Source organism: Bombus fervidus, chromosome 1 (assembly GCF_041682495.2).
Source record: "Bombus fervidus isolate BK054 chromosome 1, iyBomFerv1, whole genome shotgun sequence".
NCBI lineage: Eukaryota > Metazoa > Arthropoda > Insecta > Hymenoptera > Apidae > Bombus > Bombus fervidus.
In genome coordinates, this window is record NC_091517.1 from 19,179,408 (window position 1) to 19,192,558 (window position 13,151).

The window sequence follows — 13,151 nt, forward strand, 5'->3', positions numbered from 1 at the left end:
AATTTTAAATCAATGATTATAGTAATAATAGGCATCTTATCTTTTGTAGTATCTTAGATATAATGAAAACAAATTAAATATTTCATAAATGCAACTTTCAAAAGTCTTATTTATAGAAACTATTGGCAAAAAATATTATAATAAAGTAATTACAAAATAACCATGATCGATTCTTATTATATACTTGAAATTTTCATAGAATAGGTACGTTTATGAATCGAATAATGAACGAATACACATGTGTATAGTTGCAAAATCAATCAATGATTCTATTATTGCAGAACTTCTATTAAAACCCTGTACAAAATTATGTTCATATTGCGTATATGAAACTTCATTTTTTAATTCTGGTAACCACATATATTTCTAATTTGAAATTTCGAATTTAATCAGAATAGTTTTATAAAAACTTATTAAATATTCGGGAAATTCAACATTACATCGGAACCTAATCTTTCTTTTATCGTGAGCCGTGTTTTTGCGGCGTTTCTCAAACTGAATATATGTGTAAGTTCCATTGCCGTGCGACCTAATGTTAAGGCCTTGTCAAATAGTTTTATCGCTTCCTCTACGTTTCCTCTATTAAGAAATTGAAATTATGTTTTAGATTAATATATAACAGTTGCTATTACATACTACTTATCTATTTACACTTATCTACCAAAAGAAGAGATATATATTTCTAAATCTCAATTTACCTTTGAACTTCAATCGTTCCCAAAGTTTCATATCCATATTCACACTTATCATCCATCTCCAATGCTTTATTAATATATTCTATAGCTTTCTCAACATTACCATGCCATTGTAGTTGTAATAAACCTCTATGTACATATATTGCAGCATTAATTGGATCTTTTTCAATTGCTTTAGCAAAGTAAGTGTCTGCCTTCTGATATTCTTGTAATTCCGTTAACATCTATACCATGAGACATCCGGCAAAATATAGTGACTTTCTATATTATTTAATAGTGATTTTGGAATATTTAGAATACTTATTTATACCTGCGCATAGAGAGTGTAACATTCTGAGCAGTTTGGGAATTTGTCAAAGGCAGCTTCAAAATTTTTCATGGCTTCTTCTATTATTTCTTTACTTCTTTCTACTATCCCATAACGATAATCCGCGTAACATTTTTGTACATATCCTACTCCAAAGTCAGGATTAAATTCAACAGCCTTTCTGAAATCTTCTCTGGCTTCATCCATCCTTTCCATAATTAAATTTACCTACAATCGAATAATATATCTTTTTTAATTATCATATTACAATGCATTACAGTAGTACTATCATATTTGCACTTTTGTTTATTTGTTTCAGTTAATTATGTATATTTAATAGATTTTTAAAGTATTTCATAGAAAATTATAAAAATTGATACATGTCCTCTATGATGATAAACATCGCCACATTCAGGATCAAGTCCAGCAGCAGTTTCAAAATCACAAAAACTCTTGTCTGGATTTTCTAATTGCATAAATAAGGTAGCTCTCTTTACTAAGGCATTCACTTTTATGTCTTTTGAAACACTCTCATTGTTTATAATTGTTCCAAAATCTTCAATTGAAGCATCATGTTGTCCTATTAACATGTAAAATGTAGCTCGTAAGAGTAGTACTTTCATTTTATGTGGCAATGTATTTGGATCGGAACTGTTGATTTCTTCAGTACAGATTGGTATTATATCTTCATACTTTTGTTCTTTTACACATTGTAAAGCTTTAGCAAAACCCCTAAAGCACAACACACAATCGCCAAATACAAACATATAAAATTTTAATTATATAAATTAGTAATAATTTAGCAAGATAAAATTGAGAATAATATGAATATTTACGGCGATATATCACTATAATCGGTATCTTGAAGCATTGAAAAAACAGGATCCTTGTGGAAAGTAATAATATATGTTTTGATGAAATATTTACTAGGCATAATTAATTTCTTGTTTGCCAAATATTCTGTTGCATGTTGTCTACCTAAAAGAAATTTCAGATTCATATTTCTATTTATACTTTACTTAAGTCTGTTAAATGGCATAACCTCATATTACATGTACAATTTACCTAATTGTTTTAAAACTCTATCAGCCATCATCATTGCAGTTTGATTTGAAAAGTTTTCCAAAATACAAGCAGCAGTGACATCCTCTAGAGCTGATTCTAATTCATTGGAATATTCCATTGCTCTTGCTCGACGTAGTAATGCCTTTGCATACCTTGGATTTAATTCTAAGGCTTTTGTACAATCTGCTTTCACGCTACTATATTTTTTCTATAACATGTCATTAGTAACATGTAATTTAAACTAACATTGATGTCAATATTGTAACATCTGTGAATAATAAATTACCAGTTGTTCATAGGCAGCTGCTCTATTCTGATAAAAAGTAGCTACAGCTTCTGAATTCTCTTGTGGACAAGTTTCAATTGCACTATTGTAGTAACTTATTGCCTCATCGTATTTTCCTATTTTGAATTGCTCATTCCCTAGATTTTTTAATTTCTGAGCTTTTTCCAATGGAGTCTACAATGATATACTTTTGCTTAATATACAAGACATATAATAATAGTTTATCTTTATAAGTCATTCAACATTTTAACTCAATATTGGCAATTTAATAAATCATAAATTAATATGAATAATCTATAGTAAATAATCTATTTATGCAAAATTATATTTTTATAAAACTAAATATTTTCATAATTAAAGAAATAGAAGTTAAAAGAGATTTGTTTCCTATTATCTATTAAATATCAAGCACTTTACATATTTTATGTTTTATTGTATTATGTACATTTCTGAACATTTAGATTCCCTATAAAAGCATAAATATTCACTATCTATTGATAAAACAAAAATGAAAATGTAATAATCAAAATGTTCCTAACCTCTGCATCATTGGTGCTTTTTGGTGGATTCTCTGTGTCGATTGATATTTGTTTATCGGCGCATGCCGTGCCATTTTTCTTCAAGTTGTTTTTCGATTTACCGCGACTAGGCTTCGATGACGGCTTAGAGTTTTTAAAATACATGTAACCAAGACCCAACGCTACCGGCGCTGCAACAACCAAAGCGAGTTGCCATTTTGGTAGCGGACTACCGGTCACGCTCGCGCCACTTGCTCCCGTCATTTTGTCGCGAATTTCTCGCTGTCCTCAAGTGTCAAGGATTTCTCCCGATTTCACCTTGCTCTTCTAATCTCACCGATATAAAAACGAACAGTGAGAACTAATATAAAGTCGAGCGACCATGCGGAAAGATCACTATAGGCATTTGCAGACGAATCCTCGAAGAAATGAATCGTTTAGTACACATTTTCGCCGCTGTGTGAATTTAGCGCTAAATGTTATCACGGTCGCAGTCACAAGGTACCCGTGTATACGACCGTAGCAATATTGTATGTATTAAGGCTGATATACATACTCATAGAACGTTGAATTTTAACAATTTCTCATTTTACCATTGAATTATAATTGAAAATGATTATTCTTCTGTTTTCAGTGGCTCATGAAGGTTTTCAAACACTTGTAGAAACCTTTTATAAATTATATATAATATATAATATATAATATACATATACGTTATACGAAACATTTAAAAATTTCATTAACATTATAAACAGTAATAATGAAACCTGACTATTATTATGAATATTTGAAATATAATAAAATTTGAAACTGATTTTAAAATGTATATATAGAATATACAGTATAATTATGATAGTTGGATCTCATTACAGCGATAATGAAATTTCAAAATGTTTTATATAACGCATCCATTATATATATATATATATATATATATATATATATATATATATATATATATATATATATATATATGATTTCTACGGTAAATGTTTAAATACTTCTCGAGTCAATGTATATATCGTATCAGAATGGATTATCATTTCCCTTGGTATACTATTACTATACAAAAATTTCGTAATACGACCGCAATAGATTAGATTAAATCAATGATATAAGCTTCTAAAGCAATGTTTTCTTTATTTTTTTTATTAAAAATTAAAAGGAATAATGTTTATTTTATACAATATTGATTATTGATTAAAAATGGAATTTTACTTGTTACAAATAAGCTTATGTTATAAAAAAATATATCCATATTGTATAATTTATTATATCATTAAACTCATTGTTATATATAAATAAATGTATTATTATGAAAATAAATTCTTTCTAATATGTGTAAAACAGGATGATTAAATATTCGCGCGTTTTGTTACACATATAAAAATTTTATCTAAAAGATGGCAACGATTTGTCAACAAGAGCGAACTTTCGTCTGTGCTATCTATAGATCGTTGAATTTTAAACAGAACGTAAACCACAAGAAATGTGATGAAAATTGTAAAACTCGACGAAGAATGCTAACTGATAGAAAAAGTTTATTCTCCTATAAAAAATTGTAATTTATATCGAATTCACGATTTTGCACACTACAATACTAGTGTGACGTTTACCAAAATGGCACTACAAGAAGATGAAAACACCTGGTGAGCTAATTTTCAAATTTCTTTATATTTTTCAAACGAGGAGGAATTCTTTGTTTCAATAAACATGAATTTTAGTCGTTCGTTCCATCAATGAAATTGTCCAACTTATTTTTTTGCGACTTAATATCGATTGACGTCTTGCGGTACTTTTATCTTCTTACTTTCTTCGTATATTGGAAAGCAATACTAGCATACCAAAAATAAATAAGTCTACGTATGATTATATGTAAATTTTACGTATCATTCTGTTTAATAAATTTTTTCTTAATCCTTCCTAGTTAAAGAAAAAGTATGGTGGATACTTAAGTATTTATGTCTTTCTTTAAGCTTGTTCATGTGTTTGCAAATGTTTATTAACTACCTTATGAGAAAGTATATAAACATTTGTCATATAGTGTAATATTTGTATTATGTACCTTATACTTTATCGATTCTAAAGAATAATAACACAAAGTTGAACAAATTTTGTTTATTATAATAAATGGATTTAAATATGAGATAAACATTTAGGGTATTGGAGCTAGAAGCAGCTTTACTTGATACAGAAGCACCATCAGCATCCGACATATACGCAATTTGTAAGGGACAAGCTGTTCCTGCAAATTTAAGACATGATGTATGGCAAGCATGTTTAGATGTTATCGATCGGGGTAATCAATTAAGTCAATTTAATGAAGTTTTTGATTTACCAGAACAAAATATTATACGTGATGATTGCCAGCAATTGGTTGGTAAGTTATTTGCATACACATTATATGATTTATTTATATATATCTTTCTTATTATAGAATATATTTTTGTTGTAGCAAAACTAGGAAACGATGATGAAGACAAAGTTTCTGTTGTTTCTGATTTAGAGTCTATTTTAACATTTTATTGTAAGAGTAAAGGGAAACAGTATAAGAGAGGAAATGGCTGGATAGAGCTGTTGGGCCCCTTAATAGCTTTAAAACTTCCACGAAGTGCAACATATAATTTATTTGAAGCAATAATAGACTTTTATATACCTAGGTATAATATTTCATAATTAATTCTCCTTTCTTCCACCATTACTCTTTCCTTATCTTTCTTATGAGTAATGATACTATTTTATGTTTACAGAGGTGAAACATACAGTTCTGTATTAAGACTATTACTACTCTATCATGAACCAGAATTATGTTCTTTCTTGGATACAAAAAGAGTATCTCCTGATCAATATACAAAAGGATGGGTAACTACACTATTTGCTGGTGTATGTTCATTGCCAGCTGTTTGTACAATGTGGGATCTATATTTCATGCAAGCTGATCCATTTTTTATGTTATTCCTTTCACTTATCATGGTAATAAATGCTAGGTAGGAGAATTACAAAACACTTCCTCCCAAAATGAAATTACTATGAAATTTACTATATTACTTTTTATAGGGAGCAAATCTTAAGTATGAAAGATAATGATAAACAAAGTATAATAGACGCGATTGCTGCTATGCCCTGTGCATTGGAAGCGGAAGATGTGACAGACTTTTGCTCTTTGGCACAGTATTATGCAATGAAGACGCCATCATCTTTTAAACAAGATTTATATCCTATTATATTTGGCGATGGTTTCGATGAAAAATGTATATCTCATGCGCTTTGTTTACCCGTATCAGCCCAAGAATTAGTTGAAAATTCGATCGAGAGTCCGTCCATACCTAATACCTCGGTTGAATCGGTCAAGTTCTTTTTAGTAGACTGTAGACCTGCTGAACAATACAATGCAGGACATTTACCAACTGCATTTCATCTAGATTGTAATTTGGTATGTTCTTTTTTTATCTTTTTTATATATGGAAGTTCTTTTTAAATTTATAAATTTCATTTTAGATGCTTCAAGAACCTGCTGCTTTTGCCACAGCAGTACAAGGATTGTTGCAAGCGCAACGCCAAGCATTAGCGGTTGGATCGCAAGCTGGTGGTGAACATCTTTGCTTTTTAGGGAGTGGTAGACAAGAAGAAGATCGTTACACGCATATGGTAGTTGCATCTTTTTTACAGAAACATACCCAATATGTTAGTATGGTTACATCAGGATATCAAGGTAGTTATTATATTATATTTATTTAAAATATTTGATTCAAAATAATTATTTTGCAAGAACATTTCATTGCAGCCATACACGAATACTTTGGTGATGAAGTCGTTTCTAGTCTTGTTGATCATAATTCACAGCACTGTTTAGTATGCAGTGCTAATATTTCGGAGACAAATTCAAATGAAACAAGCCCTGTCAAAGTTAAAAATAATAATTCCGATTTCTTTGGAAAAATTAAAAAAGTAAAGGGGAAATTATTCGATTATATCGTCAATCCGTCAGCAAGTGTTCATAATAACATAGAAAATAGGAATGGCAAAGACTTGGATTTTGTTAAGCGACAAAAAAAGACAGGCCCTGTGTTTAGTATAGACGATGATCAAGAATTGGGTACGTTCTTATTTGAATTCAGATATTCCTTAAATTGCACGTTTGATTGACTACTATTTTAAATTATGTTATAATTTGAAACTCATGGTTTGAGCGAATATTTATGTTAAAGTATCAATTGTGAATGAATGAGCGATTTGTAAAATGCACGTGGAGAGATGCAATGTGAGATTTATAAGAGTTGTGATATAATCGAGATTATTGAGAAGCAGTCAGTGTTAATCGAGAATCATAAGAGAGTTATGCTTTATATCAGTGTTGTAGCATTGATGGGATAATGCAGTTTTATAATAAATTGCAAATACATCTTTATTTATTTATTTTATTAATATTCTATAATTATTATATACCGCAGATATGACAATGACAAATAACGAAAGTGAAGAACCTATTGAAGTTGTATCTATCCAACAGTGGCTGAAGGATCCAAAATTGTTACATTCCTTTAAATGTCAAGAAGTGAAAGTCAATGGAGATCTTTGTGATAGGTGAATATTTAAATCAAAGTATTAATTTATTTTGTTACTTAACATTAAAAAAAACATTTTTTTTTCAGTATACTTTTGGTTACTGATACTCACCTTATAGTACTTCGAGAAATACAAGAAAGGAAAGGTGCAGCACATGTAATTGTAAAACGTCCGTTGACGAGTGTCGTAAAAATAACATCTAGAAAGAGACACTCGGATTTGATTACATTTAAATACGGTACAACGCAATATAATGATACGGTTATTTCAGATATGGATAAATTTCTTATTCCTAATGCGAGTGAGGCTACTAAATTGATCACGCAACAGATTTTAAAACAATTGAAAACATCAGATTGATATTGAGTACGCGCTGGTACGCGAGTAATGAAATTTTATTCGTTTTAAAGAAATTTTATCGAATGAATATCCGAAATGAAATTTTTTATTTGTTCGATCGGCTAGAATTTTCTTAATTAAATGGTACTACAAATACAACGTGTAATATTAGTATAATTAAAGAAAATAGTATGTGAAAGATTTTAACGATAAATCGAATGCTTCGTATATGAAACTAATATAATGTACCATCGATAAAATGGCTAACACGATTTGTACTTGGATTCTAAGATTTTGGTGGTTTCTACTAAGTCATTACTTTTATCAGTTATATTTACGCTTACCATTTTTCCTCACGCATTTTCTTAATGTTCTCAAAAATATTTTATTTTTATAAAACTGCATTTTTCCTATTGCTTTTTGTAATAATATCATATCAATATTAATAATATTTGATTTAGTATTTACTTTACATATGGCTAAACAGTGGCCTTACTATAAAAATGAATAGGAGAGGTAATGGACTCTGCAAATCATTGATGTAATTATCTACAATGGAGTGTAACGTGCCATGAATTAAAATGTCATTGATTCTTTTACATAAATATGATTCGTAATGTGATACCAATGTTTATGGAAACGCGAAATAATTTATTTCTTTCCCTTACAGGACACTAAAAACTTTGAATCACAAGCTAATATGGCATTTCATGCATACATATATTACTACATAGTATCTGTATGTTATAATGAACTGATAATTGGTCCTAATGTAATACGATTCAAGAAACATTAACAGAATGGTTATAATATTTGCATTTTATAGCATATAGTCTTGCACTAAATGTCTTTATAAAATATTTACAGAAGGTACAAAATATATTGAAAAGTAAACAGTTGTATCACTTTTACAGGCATACTTATTACACTGCCTGATTATATTTCGAAGAATTTTTAAAGTTTACGATTTACGATCTTTCGAACATATATCATACAAAAATCTTTCATAGCGAGATTTTTCTGTCTTTTTCTCCGGAATTTATATTTAAAATATTAAATATCTAATACGATTTTTCCCGAATTTATTGTTAAGACTATACTGGTAATAATATATCAATAGAAATCATCCTCATAATGAGTTTTCGTGCACACTGTTGCGCTGTCTTTCTGTAATCCGGGACAATATCGTTCGCAACATACGTTCATTTTTGTGTAAATTACGAACACACGTTTCAGTATGGTTCTAATTCCACCATTGTAGATTACAGAGATTATTTATGATGTACATTAGCGTCTATTCTATGTTTAAAGATTATAAAAACATAATTTAATGTATACTTAATAAAACTATTGAAACTTTTGATCTTGTAGATAATATATCAGCATTGTTAATATTTGTAACAATAGTATCTGTAACATATTTCTTGATACATAATAATGAATTCTATGTATAATAGAAACTTTTTCTATTTATGTGCTTCCACGACGAATGAAAAGCATGAATGGTGGGATAGTTGTTACATAAAAAAATATAGAAGTTTAATAAATTATAGTATATTGTAAAGCACTTCTTAAATGCAAATTTTCCATTCTATGTATGTAAATAAATTTTATGTAACGCATCAAGAATGAGTTTAAACAATAGATGTTTTCAAAAGATTGTAAAAATAAAATATGTAGTTATGATTATCTTTATGTATTATAAAAAATGATTTTCATTATATTTCAAGTATCTCAATTTGTTTTGTTATCATCATTAATCGTTCATTTAACCTTGCAAAATTTTCCGAATAATATACAATATAAAATATATTACTGTCATAAATTTTATTATAAAAATAAGATTTAATTAAATAAGAATTAATAAAGTTAAAAAATATGATAACTTTCTCCTTACTTCCTACGATAATCTTTTGCGTAGGAGTACACGTTAATATTCAATTAATAAATAAGGCAAAAGTTGGAGAATAATGAAACAATACTGAAGCATATTTCGGGAAAAAAACATTTTTATCAGATAACAGATATTATTTCTTTACATAACTTCAAATAAAAAATTGTGTACTTTAATGTATGTTTAACGCGATAAACTATATTGTAAATCGTGATTCTTATCAGTTGTTAACAGACGCCCCGGCAACGAAGCAGTTAACAATATATATATATTTTACAAATGTTTTTAACGTAGTAATATCTTATAATAGAGTTTATGATGGGAACCATCAATTGGGGTGAATTATTCCCAGGAAGATGGAGTCCTGTCATTTTTATTTCATACATGGCCCTGTTTGTGAACCAAGGTACATGAGTATGGTTATGTTTCTCTATGTTTGTTTTTATTCTTGCCACATGATTTTACTTGTTACATGATTTTACTTGTTAATATTTGTCAAACAGAAACTACTCAGTGATAACAATAAAAAAAGAAATTAGCATTAATCTATATAGTTATCTATGAATAACGTGCATTATTTTACCAGTTTTAAATATGATTTAAATGTTTTGTAGCATATAATGTTTAGTAGCATATGGTACAGATTATTGAAATTTCGTAACAATTTCTATGCAACATTTTGTAAATTTTTTCCAGATTATTGAAATTTCGAAACAATTTCTATGTAACATTTTGTAAATTTTTTCCATTGCTGTTTTGTAAAAATATACATTGTATTTTTTTTAATGTATAAAATATTTGTAAAGTTATTATTATTTCAGGTATTATTGTAACTTGGTCTCAAAGAGATGGTCACTATGAATACAATATTATTATGGTAGTATTGATGACAGAAATATTAAAGTTATTTACTTCTATAATATTTTACTGCAAAGAGTAAGTAAATAAATTAAATACTATTCTTTGAAATTTCTATATAAGTACAAAACTTATTATTTTATCTTCAGCAATAGCTTTGGAAGTTTGTGCCAAGAAGTAACAGAAAATAAGAAAGGTAAATATTGTTTATTATTTTAGAAAATTCAATACATTAAAATAATTTAGTTATGCAGATAAAATTTATATTTATTTCTTAAAATTGATGAACTATTTATAGCAAATTTTTGACTTACTTTGGTAGATGTAATTAAGGACTAAAAATTATTATGTTGAGGTATTATATAAATAGAACACAAGATAAGATAAATTATTGATTCCAGTTTCATACACTTTTTTAAAATTAAATATTTCATGATATAATTATTGATTTAAATAAGTAGACTAACATCTAAATATTCTTTAAGTATTCATTTAATTTGTGAAATTAATATAATAGAAAATAAAGTAAATTTAAATACTCTTATTCTAGTGCTATTGCTGTACATGATACCATCATTTTTGTATTGTTTATACAATAATCTGGCATTTATTAATTTGGCCATATTTGACCCAACAACTTACTATGTGTTGTTACAATTTCGTGTTGTCATGACTGGAATTATTTTCCAGGTACATATCAGAAACTTTTGTTATAACTTACATTGGAGTGGAAAAAAGCATTTTCTAAAATATAGCTTTTTTAGGTCGTTTTTAACAAGAAATTATCATTGAAACAATGGTTTTCGCTAGTATTATTGACTATTGGATGTATGGTGAAACATATGGAACTGGACTTTAGCATCAATATATTTAATGCTAAAATTAATTTGAGTAGTAACATCATTTTAGTGTTTGTACAGGTATGTATAGAATCATTAAGAAAAATATTCTCTAATCTAGAAAATTTTAATAAGTCGTAATCTTTAAACTTTTTCAGACAATTTGTTCCTGCCTAGCTGGAGTTTACAATGAATATTTACTTAAAGAGCAAGGGGCAAACATCAATATTTTTGTACAAAATGTGTTTATGTATATTGATAGTATCTTTTGTAACCTTATAGTTTTTATACTATTTTTTATGTCAGCAAATAACGCCTCTAATATGTTGAACAATGCTGATCTTGGTATACTTATGCAACCAAAAATAATAATAATAATGCTGAATAATACAGCAATAGGAATTATCACAAGTTTTTTCTTGAAAAACTTGAACTCTATCTTAAAAACTTTCGCTAGTGCGTTAGAATTGATATTCACAGCGGTTTTGTGCTGGCTGATATTTAGTATTCCAATCCATTTAAATACCGTACTTTCGATCGCTATGGTAAGTTATGCAGTTATATTGTATTCGCAAAATCCAGTACAAAATACCTGGACCAAAGAACGAACAAAGGCTGATAACATAGTTTAGTAGAAGTTAATTAAAAACCTTCCTTAATTATATTCTGTACATGAATTTTTCCTGATGCAAACCTGTTACTTACGTGTCTGTCCCATTATGCTTCATTGTATAGTTTTATGTATGCATAGATTTATAAACGTAACTAATTTGAAGAACTTTTATGTTAATAGGTATTAAAGGAAAACAATTTGTTGCAGAGATATGAATTATATTTCTTTCTTTTGTATTAAATATTTATATCTTATACATGTATTTATGAATAGTTAATTCTAATTTTATAAAATATTACAATTCTTAATATTCCATGTCTAATTGCGTGGTTTAATTAAGTGATTGAATCTTAATTGTGGAACTTAAAAAATTGTATTATATATATAGTGAGTAACTGTATTATTAGAAAATAATATATAGATTATTATAAAAGTATTATTATCACATATTATTTGTAAAAAAGAACAATGATCAAATTATATTTGGAATTTTATACCGTATTTAAAAGAATACAGTAATAGTTTCTTTTTTTGAGACCATTACATATTTCATACATATGTATATAATAATAGTAATAAAGTAATTTATTTAAAGTTATTTATAATAGAAAGTACTTGAGTAATAAAATTTATTAAGCAATACATATTTTTATGTATGCATTATGTACAATTTCAAACCAAGAATTCTTCGATTTATCGAAATTCTATTTGGCGGGAAATTTGAATGGAATCGAACATCGACAAATTTTATTGTACATTATTAACTCTGCTGTGATACTCGAAGTTTTGTACCCCAAACTTAATTTTGTTTTAAGAAACAGAAGATTTTTTAGCTTTTAAGAAAATCTTTATCATGCAATGAAGATGATAAATTATACATATTAATAACGATTTTTTTAGAAGCGCCTCGAATTTGAGAAATTCATTAACCATTAAAAAGATAAAAACAAGATTAGATTAATAAAATAATCGAAAGAATACAACAGAGTCAATATCGACTAATGTAAATTACTTTTTCTAAGTTTGGCTATTCTTGCAATTTCACCTATTGTATACATCCACAGAAGACCATTTTTCGAGAAGTGGGGAGTGGATGGTCGATATTACCTGCAAATCACCTTACTTTCGGAATAGAGTAGCGGTAGTCACATGTTGGCTGCCGTCACGTGAA

The 13,151-nt window shown here is 27.9% G+C and overlaps 3 protein-coding genes across 4 annotated transcripts; 2 read left to right on the top strand and 1 right to left on the bottom strand.

Annotated features, from left to right (window-relative positions):
• Window positions 1-243: 243 nt before the first annotated feature.
• Window positions 244-3,329, bottom strand: Tom70 (translocase of outer membrane 70). The gene is made up of 8 exons (XM_072007017.1): window positions 2,893-3,329; window positions 2,354-2,527; window positions 2,068-2,275; window positions 1,839-1,980; window positions 1,383-1,734; window positions 1,006-1,230; window positions 699-919; window positions 244-579 (listed from the first exon to the last, which is right to left on the bottom strand). The coding sequence occupies exons 1-8, from the start codon at window positions 3,133-3,135 to the stop codon at window positions 414-416; spliced, it is 1,731 nt and encodes a 576-aa protein (XP_071863118.1). The 5' UTR covers window positions 3,136-3,329; the 3' UTR covers window positions 244-413.
• A 922-nt stretch (window positions 3,330-4,251) lies between these two features.
• Tbc1d23 (TBC1 domain family member 23) lies at window positions 4,252-9,514 on the top strand. Its single transcript, XM_072007003.1, has 9 exons — window positions 4,252-4,520; window positions 5,031-5,251; window positions 5,327-5,531; window positions 5,622-5,858; window positions 5,929-6,304; window positions 6,370-6,583; window positions 6,656-6,967; window positions 7,323-7,455; window positions 7,524-9,514. The coding sequence occupies exons 1-9, from the start codon at window positions 4,492-4,494 to the stop codon at window positions 7,795-7,797; spliced, it is 2,001 nt and encodes a 666-aa protein (XP_071863104.1). The 5' UTR covers window positions 4,252-4,491; the 3' UTR covers window positions 7,798-9,514.
• A 355-nt stretch (window positions 9,515-9,869) lies between these two features.
• Senju (UDP-galactose transporter senju) lies at window positions 9,870-12,242 on the top strand. 2 transcript variants are annotated; one of them, XM_072007111.1, is made up of 6 exons: window positions 9,870-10,076; window positions 10,492-10,606; window positions 10,678-10,724; window positions 11,079-11,218; window positions 11,293-11,448; window positions 11,526-12,242. In XM_072007111.1, exons 1-6 carry the CDS (start codon window positions 9,986-9,988, stop codon window positions 11,997-11,999), a joined length of 1,023 nt encoding a protein of 340 aa, XP_071863212.1. In that variant the 5' UTR covers window positions 9,870-9,985; the 3' UTR covers window positions 12,000-12,242. The 2 variants fall into 2 exon arrangements, with proteins under 2 accessions (XP_071863212.1, XP_071863222.1); XM_072007121.1 differs by having other exon boundaries at window positions 9,933-10,351.
• Window positions 12,243-13,151: the final 909 nt, after the last annotated feature.